The sequence below is a fragment of the Nerophis ophidion genome, linkage group LG10 (genome assembly GCF_033978795.1).
Source record: "Nerophis ophidion isolate RoL-2023_Sa linkage group LG10, RoL_Noph_v1.0, whole genome shotgun sequence".
Classification (NCBI taxonomy): domain Eukaryota; kingdom Metazoa; phylum Chordata; class Actinopteri; order Syngnathiformes; family Syngnathidae; genus Nerophis; species Nerophis ophidion.
In genome coordinates, this window is record NC_084620.1 from 29,405,880 (window position 1) to 29,426,850 (window position 20,971).

At 40.6% G+C, this 20,971-nt stretch overlaps 1 protein-coding gene across 3 annotated transcripts in view; it reads left to right on the forward strand.

Annotated features, from left to right (window-relative positions):
• LOC133560614 (protein PHTF2-like) overlaps window positions 1-20,971 on the forward strand; it is a 62,154-nt gene that overhangs the window by 40,019 nt on the left and 1,164 nt on the right. Inside the window, exons 3-18 of one of the 3 annotated variants that reach the window (XM_061913326.1) lie at window positions 4,080-4,136; window positions 4,338-4,349; window positions 7,475-7,544; window positions 7,619-7,777; window positions 9,070-9,235; window positions 9,530-9,691; window positions 9,909-10,101; window positions 10,184-10,327; window positions 14,713-14,940; window positions 15,006-15,134; window positions 15,675-15,760; window positions 15,902-16,091; window positions 16,173-16,304; window positions 16,388-16,474; window positions 20,479-20,634; window positions 20,719-20,814. In XM_061913326.1, the coding sequence (XP_061769310.1) occupies window positions 4,080-4,136; window positions 4,338-4,349; window positions 7,475-7,544; window positions 7,619-7,777; window positions 9,070-9,235; window positions 9,530-9,691; window positions 9,909-10,101; window positions 10,184-10,327; window positions 14,713-14,940; window positions 15,006-15,134; window positions 15,675-15,760; window positions 15,902-16,091; window positions 16,173-16,304; window positions 16,388-16,474; window positions 20,479-20,634; window positions 20,719-20,814 (2,067 nt within the window). The remainder of the gene's footprint in view (window positions 1-4,079; window positions 4,137-4,337; window positions 4,350-7,474; window positions 7,545-7,618; window positions 7,778-9,069; window positions 9,236-9,529; window positions 9,692-9,908; window positions 10,102-10,183; window positions 10,328-14,712; window positions 14,941-15,005; window positions 15,135-15,674; window positions 15,761-15,901; window positions 16,092-16,172; window positions 16,305-16,387; window positions 16,475-20,478; window positions 20,635-20,718; window positions 20,815-20,971) is intronic. The other 2 variants (XM_061913328.1, XM_061913327.1) reach the window with 2 other exon arrangements.

Consider the following 20,971-nt stretch of genomic DNA (forward strand, 5'->3'; position numbering starts at 1 on the left):
GTTTTATATATGTGATGTAAGTATATATGTAATGTAGTAACAGGCACATTTATAATATTTAATATTTACGTTTTAGGATCATTATTAGCATACGCGGCGCATTTATTTAAAAAACACATCACAACAACTGTTTGTTTTTTCTTCATTCCTTATTTCTGCTCACTGCCAAATTTATGAGAGCCAACAAACATAATAAAATATCACTTACTGTGCAAGCTCTGCTGTCATTGGTATGCCAACTGCTGGGATGTTAATGTATTCCCATTTAAATTAAAATTGTTTAATAATCCTCGCGAAGAAACAAGGTGGGGGCAGCGGGAACAAGCGTTTTTCGTGTAGTTCTCGCTAGTTCCAGATCCTATATGGCGGTCAAAGTGTCCCAACTTGTCGGATTATATTCTCAGCCATCTAGTGTCTAAGTGAGAGGTATGATTTATGATCTAAAATAAATGTACAGGGAGCAGGGAAACAAGGAAACAGCAGAACACTCGATGATGTAAACATACAAAAACACGGAAGTGATTACGTCGTCGCTACAAATAGTGTGTCTTCATTGGCGCTTATAATAACAGTATCACCAAATACTTGGTTGATATTCAAGTCACGAAATGTAAATTGAGTATTGTTGAGGCTTTTTGAATGGTTATTTATCTGATTTTATGGGCGGAAGAGTGGAGCTCTTATTGGCTCCACTGTAAGCTGACATTTATTTACGTTTATTTAATACTTAGAATGCATTAAAAAAATCCATCCGTCGTCATGTCTTTCATCATGATTGTGAACAAAATTCCAAAAAAGTGTAGTTCCCCTTTAAAGAAAAAAAACTTCAAATATGTATCATATGCAGTTGAGAGAGGTTTCAGAGCAGTGTGAGGGCGTGTGTGTTGGCGCCCGTATAATGCGGTGTCTCTTGCCAATAACGTGTGACATCCGCACGGTTTTCAGCTGCGCTATATATATATATATATATATATATATATATATATATATATATATATATATATATATATATATATATATATATATATATATATATATATATATTGGGCCTGGAACGGTAACGCCTGCAATAAAAATGAGAAATTATGCAAATTTAGACAGCGATGAGGTGGCAACTTGTCCAGGATGTACCCTGCCTACCGCCCGAATGCAGCTGAGATAGGCTCCAGCGAACCCTCCACCACCCTGAAAGGGACAATCTGTAGAAAATGGATGGATGGATAGACATTGGCATTATCTAGCTTTTAAATTCGAAAGCTAAGAAGTGCGCCTGATAAATGTGAAGGGACATATTGTCGTCTGGGTAATGGCGGGCACTGATGCCGGAGGAAAACCCATGTTATTATTCCCAGTTTGTTATTCTCGTTTTTGGTCATGTGATCCACACAGTATGTAGTGAAGTTACTTTTTTAATTATTTTTAGAGCTATGACACAAGTCATGTGTTTGGAATGTTGACGCACACCTTAATGGCAAACTGGTGTGACAATTGTCAGCTTGTTGAATGGTGCGCCACACTGAATCTATTTGAGCATGTGGCCACAAACACACACCTGTTAGAGCTGAAACGGGCACACACACCTGATACACACTGCGTTGCCAGGACTGTACATAGAAACAAAGCAAGGGTTAATTGTCCATGTCACGACAAGTCATCTGACCTGAATTTTCCTACAGGTTGTTTTCATAATAAGCTGATAGTAAAGGTTTGTTAAATCATCTCTATTAGCGATTTAGCTGTTGCTAACGCTAAAAGATGAGGCCACAGTTTACAGACGACAACAGCAACCAGTGTCTAATCTTTTGGTGACTCCAGCAGCAGACTGCTTTTGCTTGCCATTCAGTTGACAAACCAAACACAGAAATAATGTCAGAAACTCGGAATAGCCGCACAAAGACACTGATTCACGAAAGATGGTTTAAGTTTGTTGTGGTGCTGTGACAGCGAGACAGAAAACACACCTCTTAAAAAGTGTATTTTCTGAATGGACTTGAGTTTGCGGTGTTAAACATATAATGATCTGTAAAGTATGTTTAATTTTCCTGAGAGAACTCTCCTGAAGGAATCAATAAAGTACTATATCTATCTATCTAGAATATTAGCAGTGCAGCATGAACAACTGTAAATGCTAAATAATGTGGTTTTTTTTTAATATTTCATTGCTCCTTAAAGGCCTACTGAAATGAGTTTTTCTTATCCAAACGGGGATTGTAGGTCCATTCTGTGTGTCATACTTGATCATTTCGCGATATTGCCATATTTTTGCTGAAAGGATTTAGTAAAGAACATCGACGATAATGTTCGCAACTTTTGGTCGCTAATAAAAAAGCCTCGCCTGTACCGGAAGTAGCATACAATGTGCGCGTGATGTCACGGGTTGTAGGGCTCCTCACATCCTCACATTGTTTATAATCATAGCCACCAGTCGCAAGAGCGATTCGGACCGAGAAAGCGACGATTTCCCCATTAATTTGAGCGAGGATGAAAGATTTGTGGATGAGGAAAGTTAGAGTGAAGCACTAGAACAAGAAAAAAAAAAGGTGACGCAGTGGGAGCGATTCAGATGTTATTAGGATAATTCTGGAAAATCCCTTATCTGCTTATTGTGTTAATAGTGTTTTAGTGAGATTATAAAGTCATACCTGAAAGTCGGAGGGGTGCGATGACCGCCAGTGTCTCTGAAAGAAGCCAATGGAGGAGCCAAGATCACAGTTGCCTTTTTTACAGCTGCTGCAGGAGGAAGGACGCTAATTCCGCACAAGTATCCGGTAAGAGCCGACTTAATATCACAATCTTCTCATCCAAAAACTTGCTGGTTGACATGTGGTAGAGAAACATGTTCGCTAAAGCTTCACAACAAACATAGAAACACCAGCTTTGTTTCGGTTGCTAAAGGCAGCTGCAATCCACCGCTTTCCACCAACAGCATTATTCTTTATAGTCTCCATTATTAATTGAACAAATTGCAAAAGAGTCAGCAACACAGATGTCCAAAATACTGTGTAATTATGCGATGAAAACAGACGACTTTTAGCCGTACGTGGTGCTGGAGTAAAATATCCGCTCAACCAATAACGTAACAAAAACGCGTCATCATTCCGTGACGTTTTCAACAAGAAACTGCGGGAAATTTAAAATTGTAATTTAGTTAACTAAACCGGCCGTATTGGCATATGCAATGTTAAGATTTCATCATTGATGTATAAACTATCAGTCTGCGTGGTCAGTAGTAGTGGGTTTCAGTAGGCCTTTAATGTATGTCAGGATCCAGTATTTAATGGTTGAAAGAGTGCACACGTCAAACAAGTAAGTTGATTGGTGGTTAATGTGTTAACACACACACCCACACACATGTCAGAAAGTGTGTGTTTGATGCACAGCCATGCAGAAAAGGCTGCTTGTTTATAACTTACTTGGCTGACATATTCCCTCTTTTTTTACCTTAAGTCACCATGGCAACCCGCGCACAGTGCGGCAGTGGCACGCTTGGCTGCAGCAGCCTCCATTGAGGTGAAATCTCACGTGGTGTCTTTATTGACGATTCTTATGCCGGGAAAAAAAATGTTCCTTTTGTGTTGAACGACGTCCGAGCAGCAGACCTAAAAGCCTTGTTTGGGTTTATTTGTGTTTTGTGATTGGTGTACTATTTTTGCATCCCTGCCCCTCCTTCCCCTACCTCTTCCACCTCCTGCTTTTTTATTTCACCTTTAGATTTACACACACACACCAATGCCACAATGCAACTCTCAGTTTTGGTGTTTTAAAATGTTTATTCGGTCACATGTCAGTAACCAGTTTGCTTTCCATGGTAGCGCCATGCCGCTCTATTAATTCCATGTGACACTAACAGATGACACAGGCACGTGTTAGCATTCATACTCTCTCTGTGTGTATGTGTGTGTGGTGCGTGTGCGCGTGCATGCGTGCGATCACTGTCATGTGTTGATTTTGGTAACTTGACTTTCTAGGCCAGTTTTCTTTGTGAAAAAGAAGGAAGATACACTTAAATGACAGAGCACATATAGAGACGGGTGTCTTTTTTAGCCTGATGTTTGTGTAATCTGGTGTGTGTCTTGCAGATTGGCGCCTATGACCAGCAAATATGGGAGAAGTCTGTGGAGCAGCGAGAAATCAAGGTCCTTTTACCTAAATGTTTTGGTTTTCAAAGCCCCACATTTATTTTATTTTCATATTCTTTTTCAATTTCTTGATGTTTTGTCTGCACCCTTCCACCGCCATTGTCCATCTCCTGTTTGTTTCTTTTTAACTCTTTTCCTTTCTGCCCCACTTCTTCATCTTCTTCACCCATCCTCCCTCTCAATCATCCTCCTCTTCAGTTTATATCGCTGGTGAGTATTCGCCAACCTCCCCACCCCCCAAGTGTGCACGTGCGCTTGACCTTGACATAGACTAGACCATCAGCCTTTATTTCTGTAACCGTGTGCTGTGCATATGTCAATGTATCTCTAATAAACAGGGCAAAGAACAACAAATAATTATGTTTATAACTTAAGGATACAAAGTCTGACCTCAGCACATGGGGTGTCCAAAACTTTTTCCGCCGAGTGCTAAGTACAAAATCTGTTTAAGGATGTGTTGTGTACATTAAAGATGTTTAAATGAATCCAATGTACAGCAGGTCAATTAACATTAACGTCTTGGTGTTTATGTTACAAGTGATAAAACAAATGATTTATTGATAAATGTATTTATACTGACATTAGTACCTCAGTTTGCTTACGCCTCAATTTACGTATGATTCCGTTTTTAACCAAAACATTGCCTTATTTTTCATATGTATATTTAAACCTCGATTTAACAACCTAAAAGGGCTTGGAAATCAAAACGTTTGTATATTGAAGTCAATTTCTGCATAAGAAACAATGTAAACATGACTAATTGGTTCCAGCCTTGACCCAAGTCAATATTTTAGTAAAAGTTTGTAAACTTTGAACACAATAAAACGTGCTATACAGTACTGTATATCAAACAACGGAGTGATGAAATAACTTCCTATTTGTCATATTTTTCAGAATATACCGCACACTGGTATGCATGCCGCACCCACCAAATTCTAAAAGAAAAAAATATTTTCCATATATTAGCCGCACTTGACTATAAGGGACAGACATACTAGTAATTTACTCATAAATATTTTGTAAATCTTCATTTGCATATCTTAATTTTTCCAAACGGTGTCTGTAACACGGCAGAAAAACGGCTGATCAAACAAAACAGAAGTCATCGTCATGAACCCACTAGCTGTGGAAGCACGCTCTCCAATCAGCTAAATAGATTCAATAACTTCTCTGTGACGTCTTGATATATTTACTGAGGAATTTGTAAAACTGGAACAATACAAACAATGCTATTGTAAGTTATTAATACACTCGTAAACGTGTTAGCATATTAGCTAATGCTAATAACGCTCGCTTCATTATACTACAATAGCATGTATAAATATGCATGAAAACACTACTACAGACATCAAACATGGGAGGGTTTAGTAAGTAAGAATTGTTTTAGTGATATTGTAAAACTTAAAAACGCCGCTGGTAATGATTAATGAAGAATCCATATGAGTAGAAACGCCATGGTAGAATAAAAGCTAGAACTTGTACTTCCAGTTCAAAGCTTTTAACAGCAGGAAACACTGTAGAAATTTACACAACAGCACCTGCAGTGAGCGAACCCATCAAAAAGATGGCGCTATGGCACAAACAATAAGACACCATTTTAGTCTATTTGCATGTGTTTCATGGAAACTATTTGCATTATGGCCATCAGCGAAGAAAAATCCATAAATTAGCCGCACTAAAGACTAGGAAAAAAGTAACGGCTTATAGTCTGGCATTTTTGCTAATAAAGTCAAATCAGCAACAACCAGCTGAACTGTCCTTAAATGCAACTGCCCTGCCGTCACACACACACTTTGTGTCAGTGTCAGCCAGGTCGCTACAATGCTTACAATAGAATATAAAATCGACTTTGCCTTGTCGGTGAATTGGTAGAGGGAGCAGTGTCGACAACGCTTTGGATACTTTCTAAACGCTTTAAACGACTCATCGCTTGTACTTTGTTGTCTTTGGACTCGAGCTAGCAAACCTACCAAAGTGCTACAAAAAGTCTAAAACACACTTAAGAAAGCACATCAGTTGTCAATTATGGACTGCTGGAAACAAAATGTCTGTGCTGCGAGGCACACAAAGGGTGAATGAATCATTCGTACACTAAAGCATATTTTTATTCGGTTTGTGATTGGTAGATAGAAAAGTACTGTCTCGGTTATTAACCTATTGTACTTAACAAACTAGTCCTTTTGAAACCCAAGTGTTGATATCTCAATTTCTGGGCTATTCTTAGAATACTTGTATAAATCAGTGTTTGTATGCAGTGCTTTGGCAAACGGCAAACAATGTCACCCAGATTGTGGACTTTTTTTTTAAGAAAAACAACATGCAGCTTCAACACATCAAACCTGAAACGCCAGCATTGTTTACAATGTGTTTTGAAAGACTGAAGAGTCTACTGTTAAAGAACCTCAGTCAACGCCAACAGTAAAGAAAGCACAAACGGGGAGGGACGGTGTGGCGAAGTTGGTAGAGAGGCTGTGCCAGTAATCTGAGGGTTACTGGTTCAATCCCCACCTTCTGCCATCCTAGCTACGTCCGTTGTGTCCTTGGGCAAGGCACTTCACCCTTGCTCCTAATGGGTCCTGGTGAGCGCTTTGCATGGCAGCTCCCGCCGTCAGTGTGTGAATGTGTGTGTGAATGGGCGAATGTGGAAAAATTGTCAAAGCGCTTTGGGCTCCTTAAAAAGGGGTAGAAAAGCGCTATACAAGTACAACCCATTTACCATTGATCAAACTATACTTACATCGCCATATTAATCATATCCATATATCACCCAGCCCTGCCCCTGTTCAGTCTAGACAGTCATGTGCTACCTGCTGGCGAATTGTGAACCCAACATGTCTGACCAGGTGTGGGAGAAATGGTTGACATTTGTGTGTTTGACCGTTGCAGTTAAAAATCCCATTGTGGCTTATTATTACATGTGTGCAAGGAGTGGCTACAAAATGCAAACACACTCTAACAAAGATAAGAGGCCCTGAATAGCCAAGCGATAAGAGCACATGCGGCCTGTGAGCTAGAGTGCCACAATAAATTACTAGCTATTGAACTTGTTGTATAGACCGACCTGAAGGTCAATGCACGCTTTAGATAGCAAGATAGTAAACATACCAAGTCCTAGCAGGATTTATAAACAAAGACGATGAAATATGCACATGAAATGTTTTTTAGCATCCTGCATCTCTCACAACGTGCTCGGTGTGGCTTAGTAGATGTTACCACTATGTAGAACACACACATGCAGCATGTTTGTAGGAGTCCAACTGGAGCCCGTAGAGTACACGACGTAAACTCCCAGGTGTTTTTTGGTCCCCTAATTACTCTGTCTGTTCCTGCCGCAGGGCCTGAGGAACAAGCCAAAGAAGACGGGACACGTCAAACCGGACCTCATAGACGTGGACTTGGTTAGAGGTGAGAAGATTGTACACTTTGGCATCCATGCGTGATAATTCTTCCATCATCTGCTTCTTTCTACACCTACACAGGCTCAGCTTTTGCAAAGGCCAAACCTGAGAGTCCATGGACCTCGCTGACACGGAAAGGCATCGTACGCGTCGTCTTCTTTCCCTTCTTTTACCGATGGTGGATCCAGGTCACCTCGAGAGCCATCTTCCTCTTGCTGCTGGCGCTTTACCTGCTGCAAGGTGCATTTCCTGTTCAATCATTGTAATGGGCCATTCCACCGCTGCTGTTTGCATCCCCAGAAAACATAATTTTTATTACCTATTTGTTTGTTGCCCTTGATATGTATATCAGTTAGTCAGTAAAATACTTTGAAAAGTTATGGGAAGTATTGAATGAAACTTTCAGGAAATGTCAGAAATGGGATAATCAACAAGTGATTTCATTTTGGGGATGATCTGGATCATTTTTACTGTGTTACCTTACATTTACATTATGAGACTCTACTGTGTGCGTATGCTAGCGGCGCCACCTCAACCCACAGAGACATAAACACTGGATGACTGACAAGAGGCTTCACGTGGTTTCTTTTATTCCACTATAGATAACTCAAAATATTATTTTCGTCTTCCCATGAGCAAATTTTAAAAATGAGATAATGAAAATGATTGCATTTTGTCTGATCCGGATCATCATCTGGAATCAGGATTTTTTTGACATTTGGGAGATCAGACTTGGTAGAGGTATGTGCTGTGTGAGTGCTTCTCAAGTTGCACATTGACCTAATTGCATATTTAATAAATGCAATTAAAAAGCATAATGTATACTACCTTAAACACTGTAAAACTAGCGTGCTGGCTTCCTAAATTGATGACCTATAATCATTAAAGTGTACATTTTTATTCCTTTTAGTTAAAGTGTGCACTTAAGTTGTGTCTTTGCTTTGCCATGCAGTCCTTTTACTGTAACATAACCCATTCTAGAAAATGTGAAAAGTCACATGATAAAAGTAAAGTAACTCCATCCAGCCACCCATTTTTGGGGTTGCGGGGGGTGCTGGAGCCTATTTCAGCTGCATTCGGGCGGAAGGCAGGGTACACCCTGGACAAGTCGCTCTCATTTATATTTTCTAATAATTAAATTATGACTCACCGCAGTCCTGTTTTTTCCGAAGTTATTTCTTTAATTTGAAGATAATTGTTTTGTCAACAGCCTATTGGCATAAATGCTATTTGGCTATGTGCTATGTGTTATGTACTTACTAATTTTATGCTGAAACTTCCCTTCGTTGGGTCATATTGGGCTTTGGAAGCTTGTACAGTGCAAAAAAGAAAATTGCCTGAGGTTGATCAATACACATTTTTGAGTAGTTCAACATATGTATTATCAGATTACATGTTGCAAATGGTTTAAAAGTTTATTCTGAGCGATTTTTAACAAGCAAATAGCACATATTGGGTGGAATAGCCCTACTACTTAAACGCTACATATCATTCATTTAATGTGTCGCCATCGCCAATATTTCCATCCACAGTGGCGGCAGCCGTCCTCTATGCCAGCGTCCCGCAGCCTCACGCCATACCCGCCACCGAGGTGTTTGGCGCCATCTGGCTAATGCTGCTGCTGGGCACCGTGCACTGTCAGATCGTCTCCACCAGGACGCCCAAGCCTGCCTCCGGTGGCGTTGGGAAGAGACGCAGGTACCTTAGCTCAGTGCTAATTCTAACAGTTGTAGTCTTTGTGTGTTGTGTGGAATGTGTTTGTGTGTGAGAGGGGACGTTTTTTCTGCTCTCTTCCAATGAAAGAGCCTATTTTATGAAAAGGTCAGTTCTGGAATCTACAATTACGTGCAGTCTTCATCTTTTTATTTGATATTCGCTTCAAAATTTACACGTAATGTGCGCCCACTATCGGGAGCTTTTCCGATAAAACTACCATCCCTAAGCGAGCGAGCAGGCAGCCACTAAATCTGTCTGTGCTCTGTTCCTGTGAAGGAAGTTGAGGAAAGCCTCCCAGATGGAGGTGCATAGGGAAGGCGATGGCTCTAGCACTACCGATAACACACAGGAAGGGGCGCCACACTCCCACTCAGCCGGCGCAAAGTACAGCCTGGCCACTCTCTTCCACCATTTCTGGCATGATCTCTGTAAAGCTGGGTGTGTATCTCTCCTTTTGCTTTTCTTTTGGACTTGATTCTCAACTCAATCCTGAACTTCTGCTGCAAAATGTCCTCACGTGGCTCCAAAGAGGAACACTAATTGGATGATGAAGGGTGTCAGGAGGGATTTTGCAGCATTTACTAGCCGGCATCATTATCATCAGTCATGTGGTCATTGTCATTGCACGGTCAACTCTTCCTTTTCTACCATGCAGATCCAAGAAGTCCAAGCTTTCCATTGACAAGTCCACAGAGACGGACAACGGCTATGTGTCGCTTGACGGCCGTGTCACCAACCGCAGCAGCGAGGAGGGTCTGCAGTTGTTTAACCGCCTTGATGAGGTGTGCTGGGCCACCCGTGGCCCGCCCTCGCATGCTCACACTGCCCGCAGTGCCACCAGCAACAAAGTCAGCCATCTCACACACACACACACACACACATAAACACAAACACACACACACCATTCACCAGCATCGTTGTCATGTACAGGAGCCTGCATCAGATGAGGCTTCTAGTGAGGAGGATCCTGACGCGTCCTACATCGCCTTACGCAGGGGAGTCGAGAGACTCAACGCCGACTGCTCTCTGCGAAACCGCAAAAGCACACACTACAAGAAACACTACATTGTGGAGGTACACTAGCAGATTTATAATGCTAATATACTAAGGGAAATCTTATTTCCTCATATAAGTACATTTAACATTCCATAAAATGCTAAATGGATCAGAGTCTAACCTTTAAGCGTGGTCCTTATGCTAGCGCAACAACCATAGTGTCATCACAGCTATCAGCTGCAGATGATGCAGTGCGTTTAAAAAGGCGTATGGATTAACATCTCAAAATGTTGGTTTATAACAAAGCTGACTTTTGAAGCAAGTACTGCCCTCTTTCATGTTTTCTATACAATCAATTATGACTTTGATTTTATACGTTCAACAAACCAATTCCAGTTGTTTCCAGTTTTTATTTACAATATCTGATGTTTTGACAAGTTTTCTCATTTAAAGAGATTGATAATTTGTTTGTTGTACACAGTGAACATCCAAAGTTAACAAACAGTGATGTTCGAGCGATAATGAAGCATTAAGAGACAGAAGAAGTAGTGACACTGTGTGTGTGTTACACATGTGACAACTGCTGTTGTTATTTGAACAATCGCACTGTCATGTAAGTCACATTGCCCAGCACCCATCAGTCTGAGTCACCAGTCTTGACCACTGTGCTATCCCGGGTCTTGTGAAGAGACAATTTTGTTCCATACACAAATGTAAGTGAGGAAATCTTGCTCAGTAAAGTATGATGGAGGTGGAACACAATACTGTCAACCAGAGTAGGGTTCAAACCCAGTACCTTACATTCCAGGTCAATAGTCTTTACCACTGTGCTAGCCTGGGTCTTGTGAAGAGAAGATTTTGTTCCATACACAAGTATAATTGAGGACATCTTGCTCAGTAAAGTATTATGGAGGTGGAACAAAATACTGTCAACCAGAGTGGGATTCAAACCCAGTGCCGTTCATTCCAAGTCAAAAGTATTTACCACTGGGCTATCCTGGGTCTTGTAAAGACAAGATTTGGTTCCATACACAAATGTATGACTCCTGGCTCAGTAAAGTTTTATAGCGGTGGATTAATACTGTCAACCAGAGTGGGGTTTGAACTTGCTACTTTACATTCTAAGTCAACAGTCTTAAAGGGGAACATTATCACGATTTCAAAAGGGTTAAAAACAATAAAAATCAGTTCCCAGTGGCTTGTTGTATTTTTTTTTTTTTTTTTTTCTCAAAATGTTACACCTCCCGGAATATGCCTAAATAAAGCTTTAAAGTGCCTTATTTTCGCTGTCTTCGAAACCACTGTCCATTTCCCTGTGACGTCACACAGGGCTGCCAATACAAACAACATGGCAGTTACCACAGCAAGATATAGCGACATTAGCTCGGATTCAGACTCGGATTTCAGCGGCTTAAGCGATTCAACAGATGGTCGGCGTATGGAGGCAGATAGCGAAAACGAAATTGAAGAAGAAATTGAAGCTATTGAGCGAATAGCTATTGACGCTTTTCGGCCATAGCATGGGTGTAACTTATGAAGTGGCCCATAGCATGGCTGCCTTATTAGCATCGTCGGTAAAATGTGCAGACCAAACGATCAGGACTTTCGCATTTTGTGACACTGGAGCAACTTAAATCCTTCGATTGGTAAGTGTTTGTTTCGCATTAAATGTGGGTATCTAGTTTCAAATGTACATACAGCTAGCATAAATAGCATGTTAGCATCGATTAGCGTAGCATGTTAGCATTGATTAGCTGGCAGTCATGCCGTGACCAAATATGTTTGATTAGCACATAAGTCAACAACATCAACAAAACTCACCTTTGTGATTTAGTTGACTTAATCGTTGCAAATGCATCTGCAGGTTATCCATACATCTCTGTGCTATGTCTGTCTTAGCATCGCCGGTCAAATGTGAAGACACTTTGGTACATTCAATGGGGATCTGGCGGCAGACACTTTCTCATCTTTGGGCCAGTGGTGCAACTTGAATCCCTCCCTATTAGTATTGTCACACCCTCCGACAACACACTGACTAGGCATGATGTCTCCAAAGTTCCAAAAAATAGTCGAAAAAACGGAAAACAACAGAGCTGAGACCCGGTGTTTGTAATGTGAAAAGGAATATGGCGGGTGTATTACCTCGGTGACGTCACGTTCTGACATCATCACTAAAAGACCGATAAACAGAAAGGCGTTTAATTTGCCAAAATTCACCCGTTTAGAGTTCGGAAATCGGTTAAAAAAATACATGGTCTTTTTTCTGCAACATCAAGGTATATATTGACGCTTGCATAGGTTTGGTGATAATGTTCCCCTTTAACCACTGTGCTATCCTGGGTTTTGCGAACGAGAAAAATTTGGTCCATACACAAATGTAATCGAGGACTCATGGTTCAGTGTGATGGAGGTGGAACAAAATACAGCCAACCACAGTGGGATTCGAATCTAGCACCCTTCAATCTGAGTCAAAAGTTTTAACCACTGTGCAGATTTTCTTTCATACACAAATGTAATCAAAGACATCTTGCTCACTAAATTATGATAAAGGTGGAACAAAATACTGTCAATAGTCATATAACTTTATTTGCAAATTCCACTGCCATAAACCTTAGTCATAAAACTTGGTATGTGGTACGTGTTATATGGTAGCATGCTAACAATGGCATGCTAACTTTTTAGCTAACTTCATGCTTTTTTCTTTTAATAACACAGTCACATACACCTAACAGTCACATAACTTTGTATGTGAAACATGCTAACAATGGCATGCTAACCTTTTTAGCTAATTACACATTTTCTCTAATTCAACTGCCATACACATTAGAGTCATATAACTTGGTATAACTTTGTACTTGTGTTTTGTGTGTGTATGTGAATGAGTGTTTGCGAGTGAGCGTGTGAGTGTAATTCCTGAGGTGGGTGGGAGTAGGAGTAGAAAGTTAGTAATAAAGATTGTTGACCAATGATCTCTCCTGTGTACGATTAAAATATGATAAGTTATTTGCAATTGGATTAAAAAAAAAAAAAAAAAAGGGTAATTTAATAGTTATTTATGTTAACATTACATGGGAGAAGTGACACAGCCCCAATATATGTCACCTGTATGCCTCACAGTTTTGTAAGTTATATATTGACCCATCCGGGATTCGAACTCAGCACCCTTAATTCCAAGTCACCAGTGTTAAGCACTAGGCTATTCTGGGTCTTGCGAAGAGAAGATTTTGTTCCTTACACAAATGTAATCGAGGACTCCTGTCTCAGTAAAGTATGATGGGGGTGGAACAAAATACTGTCAACAGAGTGGGGTTTGAACTCAGTACCATTCATTCCAAGCCAACAGTCCTAACTGGGCTATTTTGGGTATTGTTAAAAGCAGATTTTGTTCCATAGACAAATGTAATTGAGGACTCAAGGCTCAGTAAAGTATGATGAAGGTAGAACAAAATAATAACAAAATAATTTTAACTACTGGTTAATTAAAATACATTTTAATTGGATAATAAAAAAATACAAATATTCAAATGTTAGCTAATATACGCTACACCATTGGAACAAAACATCCCCATCTTTGCTGTGTGTAAAAGCTGTCATCACTGTATAATGTAATATATTTGTCCTCATTAATGAGGCAGCATGTGGTACAGTGGTTAGCATTTGTGATTATGTGTGGAGTTTGCATGTTTTCCCTGTAACTTAGCAAAGCTCCAGAGTGCTACTAACATTCACTTGCTAGCTTGCTTAGCTAGTTTTGAAACCGTTTATGCCAGTCATGTAACCCTTTATGTGACACTTGTTAACTGCTAGCATGCAAATTTTAGCATGCTAGCAAACTAACATTGGCATATTAACTTTTTCAGCTAATTTTACTCTTTATTTCTCTACTTCCGCAGCCATAGACCTTAGAGTCATTAAATTTGGTATGTGACACATGCTAACTGTTAGCATGCCAATGTTTGATTGATTGAAACTTTTATTAGTAGATTGCACAGTTCAGTAAATATTCCTAACAATTGACCACTAAATGGTAACACCCGAATAAGTTTTTCAACTTGTTTAAGTTGGGGTCCACGTAAATCAATTCATGGTTAAAACACATGCTATGTGTTAGCAATTTAATGTTTGAATGCTAATGTTTTAGGCTAACTCTGTAGCTCATTTTAAACTAAAACTCATGGATTAGGTCACATGGAACCATCTTAAAAGTACACCGTCTTCCAGCGACGCCCGCCCACATGTCCGGGGCACAGATAGCAGGCCCATCAGAATTTCCGCGAGAATTTTCTAGTATATATATACGATTATGTGGATATGTATGCATGTATAGCTAAAAATATAGATACGAATATGTATATGTACGTGTAATAATACCAAGGTGTGTACATTGAATCTATAGAAAGATAGATGTGATAGTCATTTACGAGCAGGTGAACTTGATGATGATGATAACATTTTTCAATCAGGACATTCTCAAGTCCGCCACCAGCTGCAGTTCCAGATGTTCCAGCTTGAGGACTCCGGACTCGGAGAGCACGCGCCACGAGTCTGAGACAGAGGACCTTCTGTGGGAGGACTTCCTGCACTGCGCTGAGTGCCGCTCGTCCTGCAGCTCGGAGACGGATGGAGAAGGCGGCAGCGTACCCGTCTGTCCACCCACCAAGAAGGAGTACAGGGACGATCCTTTTTACCAGGTGTGTGTGAAGGCAATATCGTCGTCCTTCTTTCGAGACCAATAACGTGTGTCCTGCATCCTCAGGGCCACGCCCCCTGGCTGCACAGTTCCAACCCAGGCCTGGAGAGAGTGAGCGCAATCGTGTGGGAGGGCAACGAGTGCAAGAAGGCGGACATGTCTGTGCTGGAGATCAGCGGCATGATTATGAACAGAGTGAGAAACACTTTAAAAAACTCAAGTTATTTTTTTTCTTTTTATTAAACAGTAAAACAAAAACTCACTGAAATACTTCTTTAAAAAACTCAGTAAACATTAACTTAAGAAATATATATATATTTAATAAGAAAAATTCACGGTGGCAGAGGGGTTAGTGCGTCTGCCTCACAATACGAAGTTCCTGCAGTCCTGGGTTCAAATCCAGGCTTGGGATCTTTCTGTGTGGAGTTTGCATGTTCTCCCCGTGAATGCGTGGGTTCCCTCCGGGTACTCCGGCTTCCTCCCACCTCCAAAGACATGCACCTGGGGATAGGTTGATTGGCAACACTAAATTGGCCCTAGTGTGTGAATGTGAGTGTGAATGTTGTCTGTCTATCTGTGTTGGCCCTGCGATGAGGTGGCGACTTGTCCAGGGTGTACCCTGCCTTCTGCCCGATTGTAGCTGAGATAGGCGCCAGCGCCCCCCGTGACCCCGAAAGGGAATAAGCGGTAGAAAATGGATGGATGGATGGAAGAAAAATAACTTTTTGTATGCAGGTTAATCTTCACACACCAGGAATCGCTTATCAAGTCTTTGGAAATCTGGTGTCTGTCACACTGGGACTCACACCTTTTGTCTACAGGTAATTTTTATACATTCTTTAATTATTTATCCATTAATCATCCATTCTTTTGATTAATTGTCAATGTCTTAAATCCATTGATTTCTATAATAATTCCTGAAATATTTATTGATTGAAAACAAGTATTTTTGCTGCGTGCAGATTGGCTCAGCACCGAGACCTGGATCAACTGACCACGCTGTCAGCCAATGAGCTTCTGTCTGAGGCGCTGGGCGGCGGCTCCGGGGATGCCTTAGTGGTCACCATGGTGACGGTGAGCTTCATGGTGCGTGTGTGTCTCATCTGGCTTTTCTTCTTCCTGCTGAGCGTAGCGGAGAGGACCTACAAGCAGGTAACGTGTCACATGAGTAAACAGAAATAGAAATATTATCAATGTTTCATGTGTGTGTGTGTGTGTGCGTGTGTGTTTCAGAGGCTTCTGTTTGCCAAACTGTTTGGTCACCTGACGTCAGCCCGCAGAGCTAGAAAGTCAGAAGTTCCACATTTCCGCCTGAAGAAAGTAGAGAACATCAAAATGTGGTTGTCATTACGCTCCTACCTCAAGGTCAGTCCACAACCTTTAAAATGACACTTTCAGATACTTCAGCAATAAACTTGGTTTGTCTTTTTTTCAATATTGGCTTTCAGCGTCGAGGTCCTCAACGCTCTGTAGACGTCATCGTGTCCTCCGCTTTCTTGTTGACGCTTTCTGTGGTCTTCATTTGCTGTGCTCAGGTACCACTCTACCTCTACTTCTACTTCTACCGCTATCTCTACTCTTACGCTAGTCCAACTGTACTCTAACTCCACCCTACCTTAACCTCTACTTAACTCTAACTCTACTGTACCGCTAATTCTACTATAACCCTACCGCTACGCAACCTCGACTTCTGCGCTACTCCTACTCTCCTTCTATTCTTTCACTACCTCTACTCTTACTGCACTCTACACCAGTGGTTCTCAATCTTTTTTCAGTGATGTACCCTTTGTGAACATTTTTTTTTTAATTCAAGTACCCCCTAATCAGAGCGAAGCATTTTTGGTTGAAAAAAAGAGATAAAGAAGTAAAATACAGCAATATGTCATCAGTTTCTGATTTATTAAATTGTATAACAGTGCAAAATATTGCTCATTTGTAGTGGTCTTTCTTGAACTATTTGGAAAAAAAGATGTAAAGATCCAACTGGATTCATGAACTTAATTCTAAACATTTCTTCACAAAAAAATAAATCATTAACATCAATATTTATGGAACATGTCCACAAAAAATCTAGCTGTCAACACTGAATATTGCATTGTTGCATTTCTTTTCACAGTTTATTAACTTACATTGATATTTTGTTGAAGTAGTATTCAATAAATATATTTAAAAATGATTTTTGAATTGTTGCTATTGTACCATGAATTGATTAACGTGGACCCCGACTTAAACAAGTAGAAAGACTTATTGGGGTGTTACTATTTAGTGGGCAATTGTACGGAATATGTACTGTACTGTGCAATCTACTAATAAAAGTTTCAATCAATCAATCAATGCTATATTTAGAATATTTTTAAATAATCTCACGTACCCCTTGGCATACCTTCAAGTACCCCCAGGTGTACGTGTACCCCCATTTGAGAACCACTGCTCTAAACTACCTCTACTCTTACTGTACTCTACACTACCTCTACTCTACCTCCATTCTACCTCTAACTCTACTTCAACTCTAACTCTACCTCTTACTAAGAGTAGAAGTAAGTTACTTCTATCTTAACTACTCTAACTTTACCTCTAACTCTACTCTTACTCAAATCCAATTCTACTTTAACTCCACGCCCCCTCTACCTCTAACTCTACTCTAATGTTAACTTTATCTCTACTGTAGTCCAACTCTACCTCTACTCTAACTCTACATCTCTTCTACCTCTGCTCTAGCCCTACCATTACTCCTACCTTACTCTTACTCTACCGCTACTCTAACTCAACTTTAACTCTTACCTCTACTCTACCTCTACTTTACTCTAACTGTACTCTAGCTCTACAATTCTTCTACCTCTGCTCTACCTTTACTCTACCCCCAATTCTACCCTACTGCTATTTTTACTCTACTCTAACTCAACTTTAACTCTTACCTTTATACTACTCTAACTTTACCTCACCTCTACTCTAACTCTACCTTGAACTCTACTGTAACTTTATTCCTCTACCTATCTTCTACCGCTACCCTACCTTTACTCTACTTCTACTCTTACATCTACTCTAACTCAACTTGAACTCTTACCTCTATTCTAACTTTTCCTCACTTCTACCTCTACTCCAATTTGAACTTTACCACTAACTCTACCTCTACTCTACTTATAACTCTTATCTACTGTATCTATAACCGTACTCTAACTCTTACCTTTATTCTACTTCTACTCTAACTACCTCTAATTCTGCTATACCTTTACTCCACCTCTAACTCAACCGCTACTCTTACTCTACTGTAACGCAAACTTTACCTCTACTTTTCTCTAAATCTACTGTACCTTTACTCTTCCCAACCTCTACTTCTTCCCTACTCCTACTCTACCTCTACTCTTTTTCTTATCTTTACCCTTACTGTACTCTACCGCTACCTCAACTCTAACTCTACTCTATCTCAACTATATCTCCACTCTACCTGTAATTTTACTTCAACTCTACTCTACCTCCAACTTTACTCTACTCTACCTATTACTCTACTTCTAACTATACTCTACTAACTCTGCCTCTTCTCTACCCTACCTATACCTTACTCTACTCCACCTCTAACACTAACTCTACCTCTACTTGACTCTAACTCTACCACTACATCTCTTGTACCTCTACCTTTACTTCTACTCTATGCGTACTTCTACCATACCCTTATTTCTACCTCTACTTCTATTCTACTGCTACTTTACCTCTGCTTTTACTGTACTTCATCCCTACCTCTACTTTAACTCTAGCTCTACTATTACCTTTATCTCTACTCTAACTCGTACCTCTGACTCTAACTCTACTCTACTCGTACCCTATTCTACCCCTACTCTTACTGTACTCTACCCCTACTTCTACTCTACCACTACCTTACCTGTAACTACTCTACCTCAACCCTACTTCTACCTCTACTCTCCCTTTACCTCACCTGTACTTTACTCATGCTCTGCACCTACCTCCCCTCCAACTCTACCTCTACACAACATTTACCGCTGCTCTACTCTTACTCTACCTCTGCTCTACCTTTACCCTATTTCTACCTCTACTCTACCTTTACCTCACCTCTACTTTACTCATGCTCTGCGCCTACCTCACCTCCAACTCTACCTCTACACTACCTTTACTGCTTCTCTACTCTTACTCCACATCTTTTCTACCTTTACCCTATTTCTACTCTACGCTTACTCTACTTTTACTGTACTCTTACTCGACTCTACCCCTACCCAGCTATACTCTATCTTTTTTCTAACTCAACTTTACCTCACTTATACCTCTATTCCTACTTTACTTCTACCTCTAGACTACCGCTACCCTACCTCTCCTCTACCTTAAAGGCCTACAGAAACCCACTACTACCCACCACACAGTCTGATAGTTTATATTATCAATGATGAAATATCAACATTGCAACACATGCCAATACGGCCTTTTTAGTTTACTAAATTGCAAGTTTAAATTTCCCGCGAGTTTCTTGTTGAAAACGTCGCGAAATGATGACGTGTACGCATGACGTCACAGACTGTCAGGAAATATTAGAAGCTGCACCACTTTTGGCTAAATGTCATCTGCTTTAACCGCATAATTACACAGTATTTTGGACATCTGTGTTGCTGAATCTTTTGCAATTTGTTCATTTAATAATGGAGACTATACAAAACAATGCTGTTGGTGGAAAGCGGTGTATTGCAGCTGCCTTTAGCACCGAGACATAGCCGATGTTTCTTTGTTTGTTGTGAAGCGGAGCGGTCAAACGAACATGTTTTCTCTACGTCAACCAGCATGTATTTGGATGGGGAAATTGTGATATATATCTTACCGGAGACATCAGTGGATTATTCGTCGTCCTGTAGCAGCTGTTTAAAAGGCAGCTGTGAGCTTGGCTCCTCAGCTTCTCTCTGAGACACTTTGTGTTCACTGCAGCCATCCGACCTCGAGGTATGGCTTTACAATCTTTAAAATCTCACTAAAACACTATTAAAACAATAAGCAGATAAGGGATCTTCCAGAATTATCCTAGTAAATGTGTCTAATTACATCTGAAACACTCACACTGCCGTCGCCCGGAGCCGTCGCTTTTTTTTTTTTTTTTATTCCTTCACTATCAATATTACTGCTGGTGGCTCCCATTAAAAACACTGTGAATATGTGAGGAGCCCTGCAACTCGTGACGTCACGCGCACATACTTCCGGTACAGGCAGGGCTTTTCTATTAGCGACCAAAAGTTGCAAACTTTATCGTCGATGTTCCCTTTCAGCAAAAATATGGCAATATCGCGAAATGATCAAGTATGACACATAGAATGGACCTGCTATCCCCGTTTAAATAGGAAAATCTCATTTCAGTAGGCCTTTAACTCAACTCTAACTCTACTTTTACCCTACCTGTACTCTACCTCCCCTCGACTCTACTTCTGCTCTACATCTGCACTACCTCTACTCTACCTCACCTGTACACTACCTAAATTCTAACTCAAATCTTCCTCTACTTCTCTATATACATCGTTTGCTCACTGACACATAAAGGGTTGTTTTTCAGCTGCTGCACGTTCACGACACCTTCCTAGAGTGTCACTACAACTGGGAGTTAGTCATCTGGTGTTCCAGCCTCTCACTCTTCCTGCTCAGGTTTGTCACTCTGGGCTCTGAAACCAGCAAGAAGTACAGCAACACATCCATTCTGCTCACTGAGCAGGTAAACACTCACTCACACACGCATGCACACACACACGGTGATTACCTTGACAACAATGTGTATGTGTGTGTGTGTGCATTCCAGATCAACCTGTACTTAAAGATGGAGAAGAAGCCCAACAAGAAGGAGGAGTTAACGCTAGTCAACAATGTGTTGAAACTAGCAACCAAACTACTCAAAGTAAACATTGACCTCGTCTACAAGCACTGTCAGCAAAACATAGGATTCACCCTCTGTGCGTGTGTGTGTGTGTGTGTGTGTGTGTGTGTGTGTGTGTGTGTGTGTGTGTGTGTGTGTGTGTGTGTGTGTGTGTGTGTGTGTGTGTGTGTGTGTGTGT